General features: G+C 56.6%; 9 protein-coding genes across 9 annotated transcripts; 5 read left to right on the top strand and 4 right to left on the bottom strand.

Moving 5' to 3' along the window:
- Window positions 1-2,969: 2,969 nt before the first annotated feature.
- Window positions 2,970-4,736, top strand: B0T26DRAFT_741647 (FAD binding domain-containing protein; the record flags this gene model as incomplete). The annotated part of the gene is made up of 1 exon (XM_060443998.1): window positions 2,970-4,736. One exon carries the CDS (start codon window positions 2,970-2,972, stop codon window positions 4,734-4,736), a length of 1,767 nt encoding a protein of 588 aa, XP_060293906.1.
- A 1,038-nt stretch (window positions 4,737-5,774) lies between these two features.
- On the bottom strand, window positions 5,775-7,187 carry B0T26DRAFT_752799 (PUA-like domain-containing protein; the record flags this gene model as incomplete). Its single annotated transcript, XM_060445577.1, has 2 exons — window positions 5,775-7,040; window positions 7,110-7,187. The coding sequence occupies 2 exons, from the start codon at window positions 7,185-7,187 to the stop codon at window positions 5,775-5,777; spliced, it is 1,344 nt and encodes a 447-aa protein (XP_060293905.1).
- Window positions 7,188-8,765: 1,578 nt separating this feature from the next.
- Window positions 8,766-9,537, top strand: B0T26DRAFT_714644 (uncharacterized protein). The gene has a single exon (XM_060442202.1). The coding sequence runs from the start codon at window positions 9,011-9,013 to the stop codon at window positions 9,530-9,532; it is 522 nt and encodes a 173-aa protein (XP_060293904.1). The 5' UTR covers window positions 8,766-9,010; the 3' UTR covers window positions 9,533-9,537.
- Window positions 9,538-9,667: 130 nt separating this feature from the next.
- On the bottom strand, window positions 9,668-11,724 carry B0T26DRAFT_340224 (major facilitator superfamily MFS1). The gene has a single exon (XM_060434478.1). It carries the CDS (start codon window positions 11,380-11,382, stop codon window positions 9,802-9,804), a length of 1,581 nt encoding a protein of 526 aa, XP_060293903.1. The 5' UTR covers window positions 11,383-11,724; the 3' UTR covers window positions 9,668-9,801.
- Window positions 11,725-12,089: 365 nt separating this feature from the next.
- On the top strand, window positions 12,090-13,934 carry B0T26DRAFT_648977 (Alpha/Beta hydrolase protein; the record flags this gene model as incomplete). Its single annotated transcript, XM_060438046.1, has 1 exon — window positions 12,090-13,934. The coding sequence occupies one exon, from the start codon at window positions 12,090-12,092 to the stop codon at window positions 13,932-13,934; it is 1,845 nt and encodes a 614-aa protein (XP_060293902.1).
- Window positions 13,935-14,397: 463 nt separating this feature from the next.
- B0T26DRAFT_340181 (adaptin N terminal region-domain-containing protein) lies at window positions 14,398-17,003 on the bottom strand. Its single transcript, XM_060434477.1, has 5 exons — window positions 16,682-17,003; window positions 15,945-16,582; window positions 15,319-15,887; window positions 15,082-15,258; window positions 14,398-15,020 (listed from the first exon to the last, which is right to left on the bottom strand). The coding sequence occupies exons 1-5, from the start codon at window positions 16,915-16,917 to the stop codon at window positions 14,430-14,432; spliced, it is 2,211 nt and encodes a 736-aa protein (XP_060293901.1). The 5' UTR covers window positions 16,918-17,003; the 3' UTR covers window positions 14,398-14,429.
- Window positions 17,004-17,538: 535 nt separating this feature from the next.
- On the top strand, window positions 17,539-17,767 carry B0T26DRAFT_650854 (uncharacterized protein; the record flags this gene model as incomplete). The annotated part of the gene is made up of 2 exons (XM_060438219.1): window positions 17,539-17,619; window positions 17,690-17,767. Coding segments are annotated over 2 exons (159 nt in total), but the record flags the coding sequence as incomplete, so codon positions are not given.
- A 150-nt stretch (window positions 17,768-17,917) lies between these two features.
- Window positions 17,918-19,527, bottom strand: B0T26DRAFT_741643 (uncharacterized protein; the record flags this gene model as incomplete). The annotated part of the gene is made up of 6 exons (XM_060443997.1): window positions 17,918-18,475; window positions 18,515-18,538; window positions 18,572-18,666; window positions 18,700-18,703; window positions 18,737-19,039; window positions 19,327-19,527. The coding sequence occupies 6 exons, from the start codon at window positions 19,525-19,527 to the stop codon at window positions 17,918-17,920; spliced, it is 1,185 nt and encodes a 394-aa protein (XP_060293899.1).
- Window positions 19,528-21,060: 1,533 nt separating this feature from the next.
- Window positions 21,061-22,582, top strand: B0T26DRAFT_803619 (uncharacterized protein; the record flags this gene model as incomplete). The annotated part of the gene is made up of 3 exons (XM_060447099.1): window positions 21,061-21,162; window positions 21,240-21,290; window positions 21,381-22,582. 3 exons carry the CDS (start codon window positions 21,061-21,063, stop codon window positions 22,176-22,178), a joined length of 951 nt encoding a protein of 316 aa, XP_060293898.1. The 3' UTR covers window positions 22,179-22,582.
- Window positions 22,583-22,610: the final 28 nt, after the last annotated feature.

Below are 22,610 nucleotides of genomic sequence, written 5' to 3'. Positions count from 1 at the left end.
CCACCTGTGCTGCCAATCACCACTTCGCCCGGCAAATGGTCGTCTGTATTAACCCCCCTGTTTCCTTGGCAACATTTTATACCACGTATCATGCAGACGCCACGCGCGCCTGCCAGGGTCACCTCCCTGCCCGAATCGGGCCAGATATACATACATACATGCCTAGCGAGACGGCACTCGATGGCAGATGGCAGGGGACTGGTATCACGGCTTGGCAAAGGCTAACAGCAACCGGTGCGCCTGTGTGTGCCCTTCTCGCGCGACGACTTCCCCTCACGTACGTCCGGCCGGCACTGGCTGAGTTGAGGCCGGAGATTTCCAAGGCCAATCAACAACAAACCTCACCCGTCGGACTGTATGGGCTTGCAGCTTTTGACAATCATCTCGTAAGCCGGTAGATGGGACAGCAGGTAATTGTGTTGGTGCTCGAGGGGTGCGGAGGGTAAATGTGGCTTTGGGTCTGTTGGTCGAGAACACATTGGAACTCGACTCACGAAACGGCCGGTGTACAGCAAGCAGGCTATATTAGCACAAGTGCTAGTGCTGCTGCACCCCAATATATACCGTTCGGACCAACACGGCAGCCAGGCCTGCGGGTCTCTGCCAAGATTTCAATGCCGCAAATGTGCCGATCTGCCCCGCGAGACGCACCCGGGGAAGTGTTTGGCCAAGCTCTGGGGTTGCGGGTGGCGTTCCACTGAGCGGCGACGAACTGCTCGGATTGAAGGCAGGACAGCGTCGAAATATTCAGATTTGACTTTGATACAGGCAAACTTCTCGATTCCGGAATGAAGATACCGTAATCTACTCGAACTTAACAGCCAAGACGTTTTCCAGGGATGCAGCCTCGAAGCTAGCGCCAACAGCCACGCGGGCTCATATATACAAGGAGAGTATTGGCGCCGAGGCGGAAGCAGATTGTCAGGGTCCATTCTGGGGGCCAACAACCATTGTGTAACAGAAGGAGTCCTAGACGTTCAAACATGGGAGGCTTGGTGTCTCGACCAGTTCCCACTCCCTCCCTGGTTGGACGGCGGGCGGCTCGCACCGGCGGAATGTCAATGGCAGCTTACAGGATACAAACACTCCAAACCCCTACCCAGACCCGCAGAGTCGAGGGGATCTGCCCCGGACATTGCGAAGGGGAAGTCCCAGCCGCGCAGGGACGTTGCACTGGTGATAATTGGCGATTTAATACGGCAGCAGTACCCAGGAATATTCCAAATCAATCCCGCTGCCAGTCTGGCTGGCTGCTCGCTCGCATCTCGCTCGCCTCTGTGTTGATGTGGCATTTCGAATTGGGAACGGAGGCCGGGACAGTGGAGACAAGTGGCCCCCCTCTCCTGTGTTACCCCAAACCGTAAACGGGGGGGGGGTGGGTTGCCATCAAAGGGCCAAAGGCTGGGGCGCGATCGGCAGTCAGTACTACCTCCGAGACGGAATGATTAGATCGCCAGCAAGAGAAAAACAGAAGCAGAAAAAAAACAGAAGCTCGCAATTGGGAGAAACCCAGAATACCCACGGGTCCCACCTCGTCTCGTCGGCTGTATTGGCTCGAATCCTTCTCGTTTGCAGCAGAGAGCCTAGCCGCGGAGCCTTCCCCTGCCTACTGGAGGTCTTTGTGGGGGATTTCTTTCCTTCGGAGTATCGGTGCGGAAGGCCGTACGGTCAAATATTGTTTACCTATTGCGTTCTCGTCGGAGTGCAGGGCGGCTCATTATCGTCGGGTCGTCGAGTTGAGAAATGGCGACAAATCCAGGCGTTGACCAAAACGCACAGTTTTCGTATCTGCACGCCCGCAAAAACATGGGAGTAAAACCATGCCGCCTTTGAAGTATTCCGTCACTGCCCGTTGATGCGTGTGCGATTGAGTGGTCGGCTGCGGGCATGACGCTGCTGCTGCCTCGGACTCGAGTGCCGAACGAGCTCTACTGTGCACGACGCGATCTGCTTCTGTCTGCTGCAGCAGTGCACGGCCCGAAGTTTATGCTTATTTTCGGTACTGCCGAGAGCTGACAACATGTCGGTCCGAGACTGGCGATTCAGGGCCCGTTGTGATTGTTGCCCATTATGAGCATCGGCGTGTGTATTATGTTGCGCTTCCGGGCGGGGCTGATCAATCTTCCGGGACATGATCGCTAATCTTTGTCGCAATTTACACGTTGCAATGTGATGGGATATTTACTTGCATAATTCTGACTCGAGACGTGCTTTTCATAGCACGTTTTACGGTATGATCTTTTCCCAAGAATCCCGGCTCAGGAACTTCCTAGGGATTGAATTCTGCCGAGCGATCGTTTCGCCCCAGAACGTTCCTAGCCCAGGATCGCGCCAAGATCTGTTATCTAATGGCAAACCAATGAAAATGGCCAGAACACCCTCCATCACGAACGAAAGGTGCCACCTGAAAATTGAGCCACATCCGAGCCATAACCGAGTTGAACCTTAAAAGGCCCTCTATGACGCTCACTTCCTAACATCACAAGATTTCCTTTGTTTTATTTTTTGGGTATAAATAGTGGCTTCTTTTCTACATCTCTAGACCTTGGGGAGGCAGACAATTCAAGACCTTTTAAGCTACTGTCAACTTTGATCACGGGCTAGAAAAGGCAACCCTACACTGCAATTTTTAGCTCGGCGAAGGGCACGTTGGAGGTGTGGGGCTGCGCCACAAGGGCTCGTTAGCGGACCGAGGCATGGCGTTGCGACGAGCAGCGCCAGCGCGTGATGGAACAATAGATTGCCCCGCTCCCGGGCCTAAAAGGGACGACACGCGATGGTGGTGCGACGATCGTGAGATTCTAACGGCTAGCAGCAACGCGCCCTCATTTTTCGCCCTGAACGCCTCCGTCTTGCTGGTGATCAATTCGCGTTTATTTGTTGCTCTTCCATCCCGTGGAATTGACCCCGCAGCACCGTGCTGTCCCGCTTGGAGCTCCGTATCTTGGACTTGACACCTGCACTGCACCATGGCTTCGGGAGCGGCGCAGACGCCGCAAGAGGCAAGCAGTGGTGGACCCAAGGGCCCCGTCATCATCGTCGGCGCCGGGCTGGCCGGGCTGGTGGCGGCGTTCGAGCTGTCGCAGCAGAACATCCCCACGCTGCTGCTGGACCAGGAGAACGCGGAGAACCTCGGCGGGCAGGCGTTCTGGTCGCTGGGCGGCCTGTTCTGCGTCGACTCGACCGAGCAGCGGCGCATGGGCATCAAGGACTCGCGCGAGCTGGCCATGCGCGACTGGCTCGGCTCGGCGCGCTTCGACCGTGAGAAGGAGGACTACTGGCCGCGCAAGTGGGCCGAGGCCTTTGTCAATTTTGCTACTGACGAGATGGAGAGCTACGTCAAGGCGCGCGGCCTTGGCTTCATGATCAACGTGGGCTGGGCTGAGCGCGGCGACGGCCGGGCTGACGGCCACGGCAACTCTGTCCCGCGCTTCCATCTCACCTGGGGCACCGGTCCCGAGGTCGTGCGTGTGTTTGCGGAGCCGGTGAAAGAGGCCGAGAAGAAGGGAATCGTCGAGTTCAAATTCCGGCACGTGGTCGACGAGATAATCGTCGACGAGACGACGGGCCGCGCAGTCGGTGTGAAAGGGCGCGTTCTCGAGCCCGAGGAGACGGCGCGGGGTGTGAAGTCGTCGAGGACCGTCGTTGGCGAGTTCGAGATTTCCGGATCTGCCGTGCTTGTGTCGTCTGGGGGCATCGGCGGCGATGTGGAGAAGGTCAAGAAGTTCTGGCCCGTGGATCGACTCGGCCCCGCCATCCCCAAGAGCTTCGTGGTTGGCGTGCCTGCCCATGTCGACGGCCGCATGATCGACATTGCCGAGAAGACGGGGGCCAACGTCATCAACAGGGACAGGATGTGGCATTACACCGAGGGGCTCAAAAACTGGAACCCCATCTGGCCGGCCCACGGTATTCGCGTGCTGCCAGCGCCGTCGTCACTCTGGCTCGACGCCACGGGCAAGAGACTACCACCGTTTTTGTTTCCCGGGTCCGACACGCTTGCCACGCTCAAATACATCTGCAGCACGGGATACGACTACACGTGGTTCATAGCCGACCAGAGCATCGTGGCCCGCGAGTTCGCGCTGTCGGGCTCGGAGCAGAACCCCGACTTCACGGGCAAGAGCGTGTGGCAGCTTTTCATGCAGCGCGTCTTCAGCTCCAAGGGCACGACTCCCGTGCAGAACTTCACCAAATACGGCGAGGATTTCGTAGTCAGGGACAATCTCGAGGACCTCGTCGCGGGGATGAACGAGCTGGCGGCCAATTCGGGCGGGCTGCAGCTGGACCCGGCCAAGGTCAGGGAGGTGGTCGAGACGCGCGACGGGCAGTTCGACAACACGTACTCCAAGGACGCGCAGGTGATGCTGATCCACAGCGCGCGCACCTACTGGCCCGACCGCCGGATCCGCATCGCCGCGCCCCACAAGCTGCTCGACACCAAGAAGCACGGCCCGCTGATCGCCGTGCGCATGAACCTGCTCACGCGCAAGACGCTCGGCGGCATCGAGACCAACCTGAGCAGCAACGTGATGCGCGCCGACGGCACGGCGTTCCCGGGGCTGTACGCGGCGGGCGAGGTTGCGGGCTTTGGCGGCGGCGGCGTCCACGGGTACAGCTCGCTCGAGGGCACCTTCTTGGGCGGGTGCATATTTTCTGGGAGAGCCGCGGGCCGCGCGATCGCGGATGAGGTGCGGGGGGCTGCTGCTGTAAGCGCTGTAGCGAGCAAACTGTGAGGCGGCTTTGGAAGGAATTTGTTAGTAAGGGAGGGGACACCTGCTGGTAATTGTTAGGCACTGCGGTAGCCATTTGCTCGCAGGAGAGAAGCGAGGTGATTACGTTGTACAGTATAAGGCCAGTCAGGCCACCTGGGCCAGTCCCTATGTCTTCCGATTACAGGCACCGGGCACTGGGCAGCTCGTCTTTAAATTTGAGAAAAGTTTCATCAGTTCAAATCTACGGACATGGGCTTGTCCATTTTCAAGGCCGTTACGTATATCGCTCTATTTGAAACCCCAGGGTCTAGGTAATGATCGTGGATGTTATCTTCTCTTCGTACGAAAGATTTACGCCGTACGTCACGTTTCCTGTCGCCTGGAATTGACCCACTTCTCATGGAATTGAACCACATTTCCCAGGCCTTGGTTGGCATGCCTCTGTACTTCCTTCATTCTTTATTTCTCCTCCATTCTTAGCCTCGGAATGCCCTCATTTCGGGCTAATTACAACACTTCCCCTACCTTCTCTCAACGAGTATAAGGAAGCCTTCTTTTCTGTACTTTTAGATCCATTTGGCCAGACAATTCAATGCGCTGTGAGCTTCGATCACGTACAAGATTTCCAAATAAACCACGAGGAGGGAAGTCACGATATCACATCTCTGATCTACGATAAGCGGCGTTTTGGTCATTCTTGTTTATTCGGTTTATAACACGAAGTTGATTAAATTGAAGTCAAACGGAGGCAAAAATCATCTTCAATTTCTCTCTCTCGTCCAATACCTCGGTGGTATAAGGATCTATGGAAAGAAGAGAAAAGGAAGAGACAGGCCGAGCGAGTTGCTAGCCCATCTATGAAGATGTGGAGGGTATTGAGGCAGAGAAAAGCAAAAGAAGTTGGGGCAAACTGAAAGAGAATCGCAGCTGTAATCAGGTGTTTCCCAGTTTCCTAGAAAACCAGCCATCCTCCTCCTCTCCAAGTCCCCCACTGATATCCACTCCCTGAAGAGTCAACCCGGGCCCAAACACGCACACCTACGCTCGCCCAAACCAAAACTAGTATCCATCCCGGATCTTCGCTTCGTCGAGCAGCTGCTGCCTGCCGGGAGAGTTCTTGCAAATGTCCTTGAGCGGCGTCTGTCCTGGGTCGCGGATCAGCTTGAACTGGTAGTACATGCCACCCTTCTTGTTGAACTTTTGCAGGCGCTCCGTGACGCGGTAGAGGCCGTCGTAGCGGATGCCGACAGGGGGGTGGAAGACACCGCTTCCGCCCGAGCTGCGGAGCACGCGCACCGGGCGGCGCGTCTGCATGGATTTCTCTAGGCTCTGCGTGCGGCTGCTGGTCATGATGACACGGGTGGGGTTGACATTGTCGGTGCTCTGGTCACCGCTGTAGTAGAGGACGTCGCCGTGGTCCTCGTCCATGTCGCCGTACGTAGTGGACCGGCCAGAAGTGACAATTGAATACGCGCCCAGCTCTGGCGTTCCCGAGATGCCGCTGATAGGGGCGCCGTGGGCGCCGTGGAAGAGCGCAGCTTTTTGCATGGGCCACCAGTCTCCGGGCGTGAGGTTGTTATGGCCAAAGACCTTGGCGTCGGCTTTCTTGTCCTTTAAGTTTGGGTTTAGAGAGTATGAGGTAGTCTTCCCGCGCTTCATGCAGAGGCCATGCATAATACCTCGCTCACCCCAGATGGGGTGGTTGACAGGAGGAATTGGGAGGTTGGCGGTGCCAGAGTCTGATGCGACGCACGCCATCGGCGCGCTTGATGGACCGGCTGGCGCTCGCTGAGGAGGCTCAGGAGCTTGCTCATGCTCTTGCTCTCCCATGACTGTTTCCGAGTCGGACGCCTGACCGGCGTCGTCGGCTCCCCAATTATCCTCCTCAAATCTTGCCAGGATATCTCCCGCCCATATCGTGATATGCGCCGGGATAAAATTCGTTTTCTTCAGCAACCCGAGAATCTGGTCCACTGGACCGCGGGGTGATTTTAGACCTGGATTGACCTCAACCTCATTATCCAGCCACCACAGAAATGCTTCCACGTCTTGGACGCGGCGTTTAATCTTGCCGTCCTTGTCCGGATTGGGCGTGTTTTTGTAGGTCGTGACGAGCATCGTGGCCTGGTTCTTTGCTTCCAATAGCGTTCCTACCCACATGCGTAGCTGGCCAGTACCTAGATTGTCACCACCGACTGTGGTGTCCATGGTGTCCATGGTCTCCTGTCGCGGGATGGAAGCGAGCGATAGCTCTTCTTTTTCGACTTTGATGGCGGGCGGCATGACCACATTTTCGATATCGCCCAGTCTTTTGGGTGTGGAGTTCTGGGAAAGGTTAGTGAAGGTCTCTTAGAATAATGCGAGATACGCGATCAGTAGGGTCATAGGGCTTACCGCTGGGGCGGGCGACTTTGATACTTTGTCTTCGACCCGTGCTTTATGGCGAGGATACTTTTTGGGAAGACTTGACATTGTGGTAGCCGATTGCGGGGCAATCGCGGCTGGGATAGTCGTGAACGGTTAATTAACTCTTGGAGTATGGGTAACGGGAAGCATCGAACCAAACGGCTTTAGTTTTCTTAAGTGAAAAGGAAATGGGCGGGAAGAGGATGTTTGGCTGCACACAAACGAGCTGCGCTTCGACTTGATTGCTCTTTTTGAAGGTGGGTGTTAGTGCGGTAGGAACGAAAGAGTGTGCATGTAGTATGTAGTGCGGATTGATTTCGATCGGACGGGTAGTGACTAAGGGGTGGTGGGACGAAAGATGGCAGGTGCCTAGGCCAGCTAGTGTTGCGAGAATTGGGGGAGAACGACCACTGCCAACTTGAGGCGAGCACTGTAGCCACAGCGACTTGAACTCCTTCGCGTACCTTCTATTTTCGGGGTGGAAATACTTGCTACCTTAATTAAATAGACGGCATGCACTAGTAGACGTTTAGATAACGACACGCTACGGTGGTGATGTATTATTGAGAGTTTACGCAAAAGTTGCCGCGATCAAGTAGGTTTAATATGGTTTGCACCAGATGTCATTGCGTAGCGATGAGTTTACTAGGATTGATGGGGATCGCACAAACGGTCGTCGCCACCATGACGTATTAATGGACCGGTATTTGTATACACTTGCCTCTGTAAATAAATGGGGTGATGAGATGGTGAAAGGTATGTGGTGAGGAGTAAAGTTGAGGTGGGGGTGGGCGGTGGGAACGGGTAAAGCGATATGAATGGTTAATTGTTATGTTTGTAAAAAAAAATAAACGTGAGGAAAAAGGAAAAAGGGATAAGAGAACGAGAGGGAGAGCAAAGTATTTATATTTAGCGCAGCGGTCCGTGCACGGGCTTTGTCTTTTGCACTAGTGAGCGTTAGAGCATTGCCGAATTAAGCGGGGCGAGCAGGACAGAGTTGCATTCACTAATTGTAAATGCATGTACGGAATAACGGGTAGCCAAGGTTCCTGCCCCTGGAAAATGGGCGTCTCATTCTAGCGTAGTGAAGACGTTCGGACATACCTCGATGCTGAGCTCGGAATTAACGAGGAGCTGGTGCGGAGTGGGCCATATCTGGCTCAATACCGATCCTTGCTGAAAGAGAAGGCGACGGCGAGCAACCGCACCAGCCGTAGCGCAGGGGTCCAGCCCCTGACAACCAAAAGAACAACGCCAGTCATTCAACTGGTAGCGATATTTCCCCAAGAGCTGTCAGCAGCCAGATCCCTGCCATTCCCACGACAGTCGTCTCAACAAGGAGCGAGGCGAAATCACAAACCGTAGAAGCTTCTACCGATGCGCCAGCCAAGCCAAAAACCTCCTTCCTGTCGTCAGTGGCATCGAGGGTTATTTCGTTATCTGTGGGGCTCTATCTAAAGAGAAGGTTCGGATCTCTGACGAAGTAACCCGGCTCACTCGACAACTCTGCCTAGCCTGCGAAGATGATGGTATTAACTACGCAGCTGATTGCAGATGATTGGCGCTGACTGCGCATGTGGCCCTCTATATCTGTGTATTACCCAATCTGGCCACGCCGGTCAGCATCCAAAGTATCCTAGGAGCCCAGTCTGGCTCCACCCAGTCTTAGTCCCTCCTTGGTGCTGGAGCAAATCGCAATCAAAAATCTGTCTCGGGGCGCAAATGTTTCAATCCCTAGCGAATGGTGCAATAATCATACAGGCTTGAAACTAACAGATGTCACTCCGCTGCATACGGCCACAGGCGCCATCGCACATGACCTCGTCGTGAAAGGGGCTTCAGTGCGTGCGCAAGACTCAAATGGCTGGACACCGCTATTCTGGGTAATCATGGGCCACAAGAATTTTAGAGCGAGATCAGCAACACAGAATGAACGGGATGCAGGCGCATACACCAACACGCCGGGCCTCAAGGCAGTGAAAGCGAATTTAGTCTATGGATCTCCAGTGAACACTAGAGACAAGACGGAGAAGACACCCTTGCACACGGGGAAGACACCCTTGCACTGCTGGGCTCTGACTTTCGCCAATTTCGCACAGGGCGCGGCTGATGATGCCAATATCACCTGGAAAATCATCAACTACGCCGTGGAAAAACACCACCGCTCGGTACTGAAGCGGCTAGTCGATGCCGGCGGCCGCCTCGACCTTCGAGACGAAGACGGAAGGTCTGTGAAGGACATTATCCGCCGGTATTTGAACGTGGCTAGCTGGGAGAGGCCTGGACGTCCTGACGAGAACAACAGCATGGCCTTGGCGGATACGCTCCGGTGGATACGGGAAGTCCTGGGTAGAGTGACTAGAACAGCCATTCGGTGCAATTTTCACATGATGGGACCATGTCAGAAATAGCCTACTGTCAGGAAAGGTATAATTAACTTTTGGATAATGAGCATGTTTCTTGAACGTGGCTGGACGGCTAATTACAGAATGGCAAAAACGAGAAGCCCCAGCCAACTAATGAGCAATGGCCAAAAAAAGACCAAAACTCTGAAATCTTCCATTAACTGGAAGCCATATGCTATATCCGAGCAGCGACCTTTAGCGCCGCACTGTGTCACTCACACATTGCCAAGAAACAGCATCTTCCTAAAAGGGGAGCCATCCCCCACAAACCCCGTTCAAGCCTCTTCAGGGTCTCCCGGATCCACGCGAGACTCCGCCGCCGCCGCCGTCGCCTCCGCCTCGCGTTCCTTGAGGCCCAGAAACATCCACAGCATGAGCAGGTCGTACGCAGCCTTCATCAACCCGGCGCCGCCCAAGCCCAACACCCACAGCTTCCTAGCAGCAAAGACGCCCGAGGAGCCGATGCCGCCGGCCTGCGCGAGGGTCTTGGTGATGTTGACGACGCCGAGGACCGCGGTGCGCTCGGCGGGCAGCACGGCCGCCGCGAGGAACGCCTGCCGCGGCGCCTGGTCCATGCTCTGCGTACAGGCGCGCAGGGCCAGCAAAGTCATGGCGAGCGGGGTGCCGCGCGGCGAGGCCGGCGGCAGCGCGATCAGCGCCAGGAACACGGCCGACGGCAGGTGCGTGAACACCATGGTGCGCAGCGGGCCGAGGCGCCGCGCCATGGGCAGCGCGGCCAGGTTCGAGAGTGTTGCGAGCAGGTTCGTGGCGAGGAACAGCGTGCCTAGTGCTGCTGGAGACAAAGAGTGCACCGTCGTGAAGAAGTACGTCAGCCACGACGGCGACGCGATGCCCGACGCGAAAGAGTCCAGCGAGAAGAGCACCAGCAGCCGGTACAGGATCGACCGCGACAGCGGCGAGATGTACGGCACCAGGTCGCGGAAGCTCTGCAGGACTAGTGCCACGCTGCTGATTGGGCGAGGTGGAGGCGGTGCAGCCGGAGCTGGTCGGGTGTTGGCTTCGTCTTCGTCGTCGTCGTCGTCCGACATCAGGGGGTTGTCTTCCAGCTCCAGCGCGACTTCCTGGTACTGCGTCTCCGGGGCGTCCACCTCGACGGCCGGGCCGAGGCACCACACGAGGCCGAGCTTGACGATGCCCAGAACGGCGTAAATGACAAAGACGGCCCTGTGCGCGCTGCTCGTGGACCAGTGGGCCTTGTCCTCGAGCAGCTGGACGGCCCAGCCACAGGTCAGGGTGCCGAGGGCGGCGCCGGCGGTACCAAACAGGGTGTACCAGGCGAAGATGTCGCTGCGCTGGTCCTTGGCGGTGAGCTGGGCGAGGACGGACTCCTCGATGGCGCGGAACGGCCCGATCTCGTTGCCGCTGGGGCTGATGACGCCGACGACGCTCGCGAACAGCAGCAGCCAGTAGTTTGTGCTGGCGGCGAAGACGAGCCCGCTCATAGCCAGCGACGCGGCGCCGGCGCCCAGCACGCGCCGGCGCCCGACCCTGTCCGTGACGGCCGTCAGCGCCAGACTGATGACGACGTCGCCCAGCAGCGTCAGCGTCATGAACAGCCCGATGCGCTCGTCCGCGAAGCCCAGCCCCGATAGGAAGTGCGCTAGGATTAGGAACGACGCGCCGTACGCGTACAGCCGCACGAAGCGCTGTAGGCACAGCAGCTTGGTGTCGCGGCCCGACTGCACTATGGCGCGGAAGCCGCTCTCCTTGGCGAGTCGCGACCCCCAGGGCGCTTTGGACGACATCGCGGGGTAGGTTTTGTGTGTGTGTGTAAGTGGTGAGGGGTAGCTACCTCCAGACTGCTCCACGGCTCGGGATGAGGGGAACTCTTGCATTCATACTCGTGCCGCCCCTTCGGATATACGCTAGGAGCTCCGATGACTCGCCCGAGTCTGGTTATCGCCGTGGTCGCTACTGACGCAGCTCATCCTAATCTGTAGACAAGCTGAGGACGGCTAACTGACCTTGGGAATATGACGGTTTGAACTTGTCCTCAAAACTTGGCAAGAGATCAAGGCGGAATCCGTACTACTAAACCCATCTCGGTCAAAAGTCCAAGACAAACCTAGCTACAAGCAAAGAACATGTATTACAAGTCTTTGTCCTTTATGATATTTTCGACGTCATCCGTAACACTGTAAGAAAGCCAGGCAATTATCTGCGAACTGCAGTGTTTTGGTCAGATGAGGCTGGCGGCTTTCAAAATAACAGAGAACCAAACTTAACAACATATTCTTCTAAATAGCATCTTATAATGAGAATGCTTGTCAGTTTGGCCACCGCGGACCACTTCAATTGCCATACCCACCGCCCACGCAAGGCGCGTACGTCATAGCGGTCGAAGAGGAAGGTGGTCCGGGAGAGGGGCATCCAGCGGCACCTCGCGACGTAAGCTATTTATCCCAAATACGCACGAATACGCTCCACCGTTCACGGGATGGGTCCTTAAAAGTTAACAACATGGTCACGGCGCCGGAAAACATTGGCACCAGCAACCACCACAGGTTGCCTCGCTATCATGGACAACGAGAAGCAGACGCTGATGCGCCCGAGGCAAGGACAGGGGGGGAACGGCCGCCGAGCGTGTTGGAGAAAGGTCTTGGCAGGCTCGCTGCTCGTCCTGGGGTGCGTCCTCGTTGCGTTCCAGCGCATATCACGCCATCGCCACTATCATACCTGCACACCACCGCCTCACCAGAGGACCTACGATGGCGAGAGCGTCAGCTGGACAGCGTGCGGGAGCGTGGCGGGCCGCGCGCTCGAGTGCGGCAGCATCGACGTGCCGATGGACCAGTTCAACGCGAGTAACAACGGGCCGCCCGACAGCCTCAGAAAGTTCACCATCCCGCTCGCGCGGCTGCGCGGCGGCGCGCACGCGACGCGCAACATCCTGCTGAACCCTGGCGGGCCTGGCGCCAGCGGCACGCAGTTCGTGCACCGGCTGGGGGCGCAGATCGGCGCGATCGTCGGCGACGGGTTCCACCTGGTAGGCTTCGACCCGCGGGGCGTCAACGCGTCGCGGCCGGCGGCGAGCTGCTACGCGTCAGACGCCGACCGGCAGCGGCTGGCGGGGGCAGTGCGCGCCAAGCGGCTCGTCGCCGACAGCGGCGACCTGTTCGCGTGGGCGGCCGGGTACGTGCGCGCGTGCGCCGACGAGCTGGGCGAACACGGCGCGTTCCTCAACACGCCGCAGACGGCCGCCGACATGAACAGCATCCTCGACGCGCTGGGCCAGCCCGACATGTACTACTTGGGGTTCAGCTACGGCACGCTGCTGGGGCAGACGTACGCGGCGCTGTTCCCCGGGCGCGCGCGCCGCGTCGCCATAGACGGCGTCGCGAACCAGTTCCACTGGTACGGCGAGCAGCTGGACCGCGATGTCATGACCGACTCGGAGCGCGCGCTCGCTGGGTTCGCCGACGAGTGCGTCAAGGCGGGCCCCGGCGGCTGCGCGCTCGCTGGTTTGGCTGACACGCCGGCGCGGCTCGCGGACAGGCTGGTTGCCGCGATCGACAGGCTCCGCGACGACCCCCTCGGCGTCTACGTCAACAGCACTCTGTTCGGCACGCTCGACTACTGGGACGTGTGGTACGGCGGCGTGTTTCCCGCGCTGTGCAAGCCGGCCACCTGGCGCGCGCTCGCCGACAGCCTGGCAGCCCTTCTCGGCATCGGCAACCACAACAACTCCAGCACCAGCGGCGTCAGCACCAGCAGCGTCAGCCTCAGCGTCAGCGACATGCTCGACAGCGGCAACGCGACAGCGGCGTTCCTGTCGTACGGCAAGCCGGGCACGGACCGGCCGAGCGCGAAGCGCGACGCAGAGGTGGTGATCACGCTCAACGACGGGGCGTCGGGCGCAGCAGGGAACTGGCCGCGCACCCGAAAAGGGCTGCTCGACATTCTGGAGCCGTACGCGGACGCGTCGGCCTTCGGCGCCGACGGCTTCGCCTTCGCGCTGTACTTTGCGAAGCAGGCGTGGGGGGTCGCGCGGACGCACACGTACACTCCCAAACGCGGCGTCACGACGGCGCACCCGCTGCTGGTCCTCTCGACGACGTTCGACCCCGTGTGCCCGCTGGTGTCGGCGCGGTCGGCGCGCGACGCGTTTGTGGGCGCGCGGCTGCTCGAGGTCAAGGGCTACGGCCACTGCACGCTCAGCGTGCCGTCGCTGTGCATGGCGCGGCACGTGCGGCGGTATTTCGAGGAGGGGGTCTTGCCCGACGACGGCGCGCAGTGCGAGGCGGATGGGAATCCGTATTTTGGTAATCTTGAGATGGAAGAGGAGGCTGCTGCTGCTGCCGGGCTGCTCAGTGATGACGACAGGCGGATCCGGCTGGCTCAGCTCGAGCTGGCGAGGGACGTGTCGTTCAAAACGTGGTGGACTTGATGCATTGAACGTGAAACTGAAGGTAACTCACCTCCAGTAGGGCTGGCTGCAATTCGCTCCCATCTTTTACACATCTTGTGAGTTCTGTACAGCCACCCCTTGACCAAACTTCATATCACCGCCAATACCTCTTTTCTACTGTGCCCCTTGTGGCGGGGAGGGGGAACACGAGGGGGCTTGGTCCAGTCGAGGAGAGAAGCCAGACTACTTCGACAAATAGCAGAACATGAGACGCGCCGGTTGCATCTTGTAATCATCTAACCATGTATTTTCCCTCCCTGCAAAATAGTAGTACCTCAAAACATACCCAGGCAAAAAAAAGCAGGGCTTTTCTCCCGCCTTACACCATGCCTTATTTATCATACTTGAAGTTGTCAGGCTGCTCGCTAGCCGTCGTCGAACGTACTCGCCGTACTCCGCGCCGCTCGTGAATCTAACAGCAAGGGGCCGCTTGCCGAGCGCCGCAGTCTAGCTCTACCCGGTACTAGTGAAGTGTTAAAATAGCCCTAGCAGGTCCTCGCTCCCGCCCTTTGGCTCGAGTGGTTTGTGGCCGAGCTGCTGCCCGGGTGGCGGCGGAGCACTGGTGCCACTTATGTCCATTCCAGCAAAGCCACTCATCATATCGCCCATTCCCCCGCCGCCGAGGGTATTCTGCGATGCCGCCGGTGCGGGGCCGTCAAACAGCCCCATCATGTCGGCCAGACCTCCACCAGGGGCGTTCGACGAGCCGCCGGCCGTGCTAGGACTAGCTACACGGTCCGGAGTGCCCTGCTGCGCGCTCGCTGGCGCAGCACCGTCAAAGTCAAAGTCCAGCAGGTTCTCGATGTTGTTCGCACCGCCACTGGCTGCCGCAGCCGCCGCGACCGACGCGGCAATCGGGTCTTCGGCCGCGTTCTCCCGCTGTTCCTGGATGGCGGCGCGTTGGATCTCGTCGGTTCCGTAGCGGCCCTTGCCGACGAAAGACTCGGGCGGCTTGTGGTAAACCGATGCGAGGGTGGAGAGTTCTGAGAGCAGTTGCTCGAGAAGCACCGCTGGCAAACTCGTTACTGTTGTTGTGATTGGCGGCTTTTGCGAGAGGATAATGTTCTATAGCGATGGTTAGCATGACATGGCCTTCGCCAAGTACGCAGAGTGGGCGGATGCAAACCTTCGCAACTTCGAGATCCCCAGAAAGGAGGCGCCAGTATATGTATGCACGATCTCGGATGTCGGGGTTGTCACTGTCCGCCGTGGCATGTTGTAGCACCTTTTGCACGAGCCCCTGGTTGTTGCTCGGCTTCTTTAAGAATAGTTTTACGACGGCAGTGAGGATTTGCAGTTGGGTCTGGCCGCGAGTTAGTTCCGGTCTCGCGCTGGAGAAAGCGCCGGAGGGGATGCGACTTACTTGTGTAAACTCCTCTGCAAAGACATCTACGAATCCCGATAATATTTCGTCGGCGTTGTTAATCTTCTCGGCATACTCGCCCACGATCCAGATCAGGGCACCTCGTGCGTCAGGCTCGTCCAGCTCGTCAATGTATTTGCAGAGAGTGGGGATGACAGCTTCGTATCCAGGGTACTTTCGGAGGATGTCCTTGATGACGATGACGACCTCTTGCACAACGTAGTTTGTCTTGGCACTGAGGAGGTCGAGAAGCGTGTTGACGCACTTTTCGCTTGCTGCTTCAATCTTGATGCCCACTTGCCCGATGGCCTTGATAGCCCTCCTGACAAAGTCCATGTCGACCTCGAGAGCATACTCCTTCAACTCGGCGAGCAACTGGTCAAAGTTCTTATCGTTTCCTATCCTTACCATAATGTCGAGTTTCTGGAGCTTGACGTATGGCGGGTCGTTATACTTGCAAAAGAATACCCTTAGCTCTTTGCTTAGGATGTCGGGCTTTGCTTGCAGGAGGAGATCAATATTCCGCAGCGCGACGTACTGAACCTCGGGGGCAGATGCTATGAGAGTGACTGTGGTTTGCTGTCAGTGCGCATCCCCGCAACTATTACGGGCGCCAGCTTGCTTACCCAGGGGAGGGGCCATCTTTTTGAGGTACTGCCTGACAAGCTCGGGGCTCAGGAACTTCATGTGGATGAAGACAACCTTGACCGCCGCCAAGACTACGCTAGGATTGACATGTTGGAATTGGGGCGCAACTCTCTCGCAGATGTGCTCCGACTCTTTGATGTCGCCCGACAAGTAGTCGGCCAGCGTGCTAAGAATTGTAACTCTGCCCCACTCGGTGCATTCGTTCAAGGCCATGAGGAGCTTCTTGAGGATCGCTGGCGTGATGACCAGGGCCTTGGTCTCGGGCGCCGTCTCGGCAATTTCCGACAGGGCCTGGACCGAGTTGGCGACGACCATGGGGTTCGGATCGCCAATCATCTCCTGCAGGATCTCGAGGAATCCGTTGTCGAGGCACATGGACGGATTCAGGTCGAACAGCTTGGCGACGCATATCGCCGCCGTCTTGCGCACGTAGGGCGATTCGTCCCGCAGCGTCTTCCGCAACGGCTCCTCCATGTAGTCCACCATCTTGTCGACCCGAATGCAGCCCATGGTCCGGATCGCCAGCGCTCGTATCAGGGGGTTCGGGTCTTCCGAGTCTTGCACAAAGGTGTTGACGGCCAAGATGCACAGGTCTGGGTGCGATTTCGCATAATTCCTAGCCGGGCAGTTAGCATGGAGCGTCTGCGCCAAGCCGAGTGTCGGTGGGGAGTGAACGGCCGAGACTCGAGCCGCGATGGAGAACCACAAGCCTCACATTAGGTACAGATAAACCAGCTTCTTCTGATCGAGATCTGAGGTGGCAATATTCTTGAGGACGTCTGGGAACAGGGCCGACACGTCCTTTCCCAGCGTCATTGCCATGATGGTCTTCTGGATGGACTCCTTCCGCTCGGAGGCGTATTGAGACACCAGGCCAGCGCGAAGCTCGAACGTCTCGCCCTTGCGCGGGGGCGCAAAGGCGCCGCGGATGCGGTTCATTGCTGAAGACATGGTTTTAAGCTGTGAATTTAGGGCTGGCGTCGTGCCTCGGAGGCAAGAGTAGGATTATGGCCGAGGTCGGGGGTAGGGGTTGGGTAGGGGGTCGAGGTCGAGGTCGGGTCGGGGCCAGCGAGGGGCGGTGAAATATTGGAAAGCTTGAATCAGGCAAGGGACAGCGCGTCCGCTAGATTAAGGTGCACCAATGCATGCACAGATCCCCGGCTGCTGAGCTGGGCGGCGGGTGGCAGAGGAAGCAGAGGGGCGCCGTGGTCGCAAGATGATGTCGAGCCAGATTGTGACACCTCCAGGGCACCAGCGCCAGCGAGTCCCCCAACGTCCTAGGCCCAGGGATTTTGCTGTGGCTCAGGCACGGGTGCTTCGTGGCCCAAGCTTCAGCCACAGATTTGGGTGCCCGTTCAGGTGGCTTGGCCGCGTTGTGGGTCCACAGCACACTCCATTTCCCGCTAGTGTCGCAAAACGAACGGCATGAGCCTCGAACTGACAAAAAGAACGCCGAACTTTGAGAAAAAAGCTGTCTCTACCGGGTGCACTCTCTGTACAGATTACATTACCATGGTACGACATAGCAGCAATGGCGACGGTATTACGGGCAGATGCTGATGAGACGAGTGACAGGCAAACTTTCCCAATCTCCGTCGTCTCTTCATCGATGCCAGGACCGACCACGAAGAAAGAGATGTCTCCCGGAAAGCTGTATGCCTTTTTCCCAGCTCAACGCACGTATGCCCTATCAGCATAGCTAATATAGTTCATCATTCTGTAGTTTTACAATGCCGTGCTCTTCATGGGCTCCGTCGCCGTGTTTAGCTTGATCGCTCAAAGAATGAACGCTGCCAAATAAAGTGTGGTGTCCTCATAACCCTATCCGTACTCATTGTTCACATATTCGTACAACTCGCAAAGAACCCGAGGTGCTCGCTTTTTGTGCAGTAAAATACCAGACCCCTCGACGCTATCGACAGATATCTGCACTCGCCTTCGCAAACTGAACTTAATCCGAGTCGCTCTCGTCGCCCAAAAATGCCAGGTCTGCTCTGTGCCTAGCCGAAGCTCTCGCGCGGGCTTTTGGCTGGGCTTCATCATCATCATCGCTGTCGTCGTCATTGTCATCACCGCCGCTAGCGGCCCCTCCGCCTTCCTTGTCTCTCCCGCTCTCCTTGGCGTCTGCGTCCTCGTCGTTAGTACTCTCCTTAAACGACTTTTTCGCTGCCGCCCTGCGTCTCGAGGGCCGACTGCCAACGCCCCAGCTCTTATCCCCCTCCTTGACCTCCGCGATTTCAGCCAGCAGCTCGCGCTGCTCCTTGATCTCTCTTGCTCTGGACTCGGAAAAGCGGCCGGTCATGCCAACATCTGTCAGCATATTTTTAAGATGCTTAATCTTGGCCCTGCTGTCGTCGCCGTACTGTTTGAGCTCAAAGCCCCAGACCTTGCGAAGCCCGCATTTAACCAACTGAGATTGGAGTTGCTTGATCTGAGCCTCGTCCGGAGAAAGTTCTGCTGGGGCTTTGGCCGAGGACTTGGCCTTTCGCTCGCCCCTAGCCGCAGGCTCCTTTGACTTCCGCTTTCGCTTGGGGGACTTGTCAATTACTATGGACGAGTCGCTAACATCGTCCTCGCTGCCATCTAGCTTCGCAAATGATTTGACCGATGCTCGCTTCGACTCCGCCTTGGACTTGTATTGCCGTTTGGGAGGCTCATCATTGATCTCGGACAACTCGCTTTCGTCGTCGTATTCCATGCCTTTGCCCTTCGGTTTGCCGTCTTTCTTGCCACTAGCCTTTTTCGCCTTGGGAGTCTCGGAAGGTTCGACACTCTCATCAGCTCTGGCTGGACCTGACTTGGCTTTGGACTTGCGCTCTTGAGGCTCGTCGGACAACTTGGACGATTCTTCCAAGTCTAGTATAGATCGTGTTGGCTTATATTTCCGCTCCTGGGGCTCCTCCGGTATCTCGGACAGTTCGCTGGTATCTTCGTCTGGCGACGGGTTTGGGGGCTTTTTTACCTTTTTAATAGATGCCTTGCGCGCTTGCTTCTTTTTCGGGGTGGCGGGTTTGGACTTCTTCGTTGGTGGTTCTTCCGAGTCACTTGCACCGGTAACATTTGACACTTCAGACTCGTCATCAGATCGAACAGCCTTCTTTTTCGGGACCTTTTTGTTGAGCTTTCGCTTCTTGGCAGGCTTCTCAGACAGTTCGTCGAGCTCATTAGATGTCGCGGCAGGCGCCGGCTCGTCTGCATCCTTCTCTATGCGCTTCGTCTTAATCTTGGCACCTGTCTCAGGCTCGGAATCGTGGGTCGCGGCGCTTTGGGAGGGGTCAGGAGCTTCGTTCTCGATCTCGGTCTAACAAACGAATGGTCAGCAGTGGGGTTTGGGAACTCGGAACTTGTAACTCCACTTACCAGAGCTGCCGTGATCATCTCTTTGCTCTTTGCCTTCCAATCGCCTTCCTTCAGAAAGCCATCTTTCAGGTTTAGCTTCTTTTCCACGAATTGACGCGTATAGTTGACGGTCAAGTTGTCTCTGTCGGTGCTGTAGATGTGGCGCACGCTCCTCTCAAGCTCGGCCGCGAGCGCCTTGTCGGTTACCTTTTTGGGCGGCATGGCCTCTGCAGCGACGAGCTAATGTGTAGAAACGCCGTCGGAGACCAATGCAGGGCGACAGCAAAAGCCGACGAGCTTCGAAATAAAACCGAGACGCGACTTTGCACGAAAGAAGCGCGTTAAAAGCGGCGCGAACTCAATTCAGATGTGGGGCGTGGGCCTGGGGAAGGAAGTGTAGGGACAAGGCCGGGATCACAGCAGCTAATTAGCCGGTAGCCCGTGCACTTCGAGTTACCCTGTAACCCTAACCCACAGCTGTCAGTCTCAACTCTCCAGTATTGTCACGAGACACCATGAAACGCCGCCTCGTCTGCATTTCCAAGAATATATGGCCGCGTGGCTTCCTTACAAGATAAAGACGAGAAATTAGCTGATATATACAATGAAGGATTGGTTGAATCCATGACTTAAGTCCTCTCCTAAGTTAGATTCGTTATACTGAGATTTGAAATTAAGGGTTCAACCTCAACCAGCAAGAAGGCAACCTTGAGCAAGTGGCGTCGAAATTCCAGTTCTTCGAAATAAAACCAATACCTCGAGCTTCTTATAATATTTCGGGCTACAGGGCTGTCATTTATATCATTAGATCATGAACGAAGACCTGAGAGTGAATAGAACACGGCGAGGAGTGAGCGAGGAGTGAAGGAGCACAAAGGTGACTAATTATATACCTTATTATTTCTCCTTACAAACCGATAGATTAATTATTCTTTTAAAAGAAGCTTTAAAACATATCGTATTGAGATTTCCCACTGTTCCCTCGTGTACTTCTCCTGCCTCGAAGCTCAATGTCAGTTCTCCTTCAGCTTCTTCGCACTTTGGCTTCACCTTGACTTCACCTTTCAACTGTGTACCAAGGGGTTTATTTGTTTTTCGCGCGCCCTTTTACTGTCTTGACTTTCATCCAACTCCACAAGCTATTTACATTTCCTCGATCTTTCATCATCTGCTTTTGTGAACTTCCAAGCTTTGACCTTGAGAGCCTTTGGTAAATCGTCAATAAACATTCCGTTGTTCGGCTCACTTCACTTGATCTGTGCGAGCACACCGATATTGAACGCGCCCCGCGACCCCCAGTTACCCGGTGTGCCGATGACCGTGTTTTGTATTTTTCTGCTTCTGAACGCCGAGACCGCTCTGTAGCCATTTACCGACCGATAACTCTTCATCACAGATTTACTACGAGCGACACCAACTCGCCAAATCACCAAACATACCACATTGGTAAAGCGCAATTTGAGTTGCCAAGATGGTCAGCTCTTTTCTTCTATTGCGTCAAATTTCAACCCCCCGCTCTGCTTTTGTTCTCTTCTCACCCCCCTTCCCGAATTCCACTTACCAGATATTCCATGTCTTCTCTCCGAACCGAAAACTCGGAATAGCTACAAATTCGCCCACGGACAGTCAAAACACCTGCCATCTCTAGATACTAAAAGTGAAAAGAACTAGACCCAGCTTCTTCTCCCGTCCCCGCCACCCAGGGTTGAGAAGGACGACGATGAAGGCGAGCCGTGCCGTTGTGCCTTGTGCACCATGTATGCGAATGCAGAAGACGGAGATGACGAGCCGGCGCAGCAAGAGCACCAGCAAGATGAGGAGCAGGACGAGCAGGAGGATGAAGACGAAGAGCACGAGGTAAGCGATGCAATGTTTCCTTTGAGATCCACCATAACCAGCAAAGCAGTTCCCAGCTAACAAGACCTACTGCTTAGTTTGGCGATCTTCCAGGCGATCACGACGGCATGGTCGAGCGCATGCTAGCCGTAAGTCTCGTCTCCTGCAATGATGACCGCCTGCCAGAGGGTGTATGCGCAGAGGGGGCCTTTTCTTACTTTCTTCCCACGTTCCACCAGTACTACAAGGCCTTCGGATACGGGAAATGGCTCTGGTACCGCGAAGACAGGGACAAGCGGCTCCGGCTGCGGGGCCGGGGCGTGACGCTCGATCTCGACGAGATCCGCGCGTTGGCCCGAGCCGCGGACGACATCGAGCTTTGGGAGCTCGGCCAGATCTCCCTGTTCGAGCAGAAGAAGCCCGCCCTCTCGACCTGGATCCTACACAATGTGTCGCAGATCCCCGCCGGCATCGCGCTCGTCGCCATCGAGCTCGCCCTGTTTACCGAGCACATGCGACGTTTCGGCCAGCTCGACGACGCCGAGGACGGCATACTTTCCCTGGCTAGCGAGAACGGATACGGCGGGAACGGATCGGATATTGCCACCATTGCGTTCTGGACCCAGGGCCAGGACGATTTCTCCGCCCATGATCTGGACGATACCTCGGCCCATGATTTGGACAACTCCTCGGCCCATAACCAGGACCACAATTCCTCAGCCCATGGCGGGGACAATTTCCCGGCCGGGAGCCAGCACAATTCGTCGGAACTCTTTGGTTCCGACTACATCAACCGCCACGGAGGTCGTCGCTGCCAGGTGTGTGCTCTGACCGTCCACCGCCGCGATCCGAACACGGGCAGAACCACAGCCAGGCCCAGCCATGTCTCTCTTGCTTGTGGCACCTGCGAAGAGCCTCCCGCCTCGCCGTCAGAGCCGCCTCGCTCGGCATTCACCGTCAGTCTCCCGGCCGTGGTGGCATTGAATACAGTCGCAGTCGCCAGGTTCCTGTATTTCTTGTGTCGACCTAGATCTTGAGTGTGTGGCCAGACAGGATTTACGAGTATGTGGTCGCCATTGGTTCGGGCGGGGATGACGCGGTACCATCTTGTCATGGAAACTGAGAAGAGGCAATGAGAAATTTTGAAAGGAAGAACATGAGGGGGTATGGAAGGAAAAGGGACTGTCACGCGGCACGTTGCGATCGCGGATCGACATTGTCGGGTGCAGTGAAAGTCTCTTGTTTTTGTATTGTATTGTATAGTACGATCTGTCTGTACGAGTAGATGACTGGGTGGGATTTTGGCGCTAAGATGCCATCTGGTATCAAGATGTTTGGGCCGGTTTGCGAAATGTTTATGCATTCAAGAATTGATTGAGATGCTCGAGCCTTGATCAGTCGCTGTCGTGTTAGTAATTGGTCACGGCGTGAGTGGCGGAAGAAAAGCTGCCAGGTCAGGCCAGGGTTAA

The sequence above is a fragment of the Lasiosphaeria miniovina genome, assembly GCF_030549165.1.
Source record: "Lasiosphaeria miniovina strain SMH2392-1A chromosome Unknown B0T26scaffold_5, whole genome shotgun sequence".
Classification (NCBI taxonomy): domain Eukaryota; kingdom Fungi; phylum Ascomycota; class Sordariomycetes; order Sordariales; family Lasiosphaeriaceae; genus Lasiosphaeria; species Lasiosphaeria miniovina.
The sequence above is the reverse complement of the archived record's forward strand: the minus strand, read 5'-3'. Positions and strand labels throughout refer to the sequence as shown.

What these genes read in the sequence shown, in the direction of transcription:
- B0T26DRAFT_714644 (XM_060442202.1), top strand. Translation starts at nt 9,011, where the DNA reads ATGGGCCACAAGAATTTTAGAGCGAGATCAGCAACACAGAATGAACGG.
- B0T26DRAFT_340224 (XM_060434478.1), bottom strand. Translation starts at nt 11,382, where the DNA reads ATGCAAGAGTTCCCCTCATCCCGAGCCGTGGAGCAGTCTGGAGGTAGC.
- B0T26DRAFT_340181 (XM_060434477.1), bottom strand. Translation starts at nt 16,917, where the DNA reads ATGTCTTCAGCAATGAACCGCATCCGCGGCGCCTTTGCGCCCCCGCGC. An exon ending in AAAGATGGCCCCTCCCCTGG is followed by an intron (nt 15,888 to 15,944) that starts GTAAGCAAGCTG and finishes AGCAAACCACAG; the next exon opens with TCACTCTCATAGCATCTGCC. An exon ending in TTGCAGAGGAGTTTACACAA is followed by an intron (nt 15,259 to 15,318) that starts GTAAGTCGCATC and finishes ACTCGCGGCCAG; the next exon opens with ACCCAACTGCAAATCCTCAC.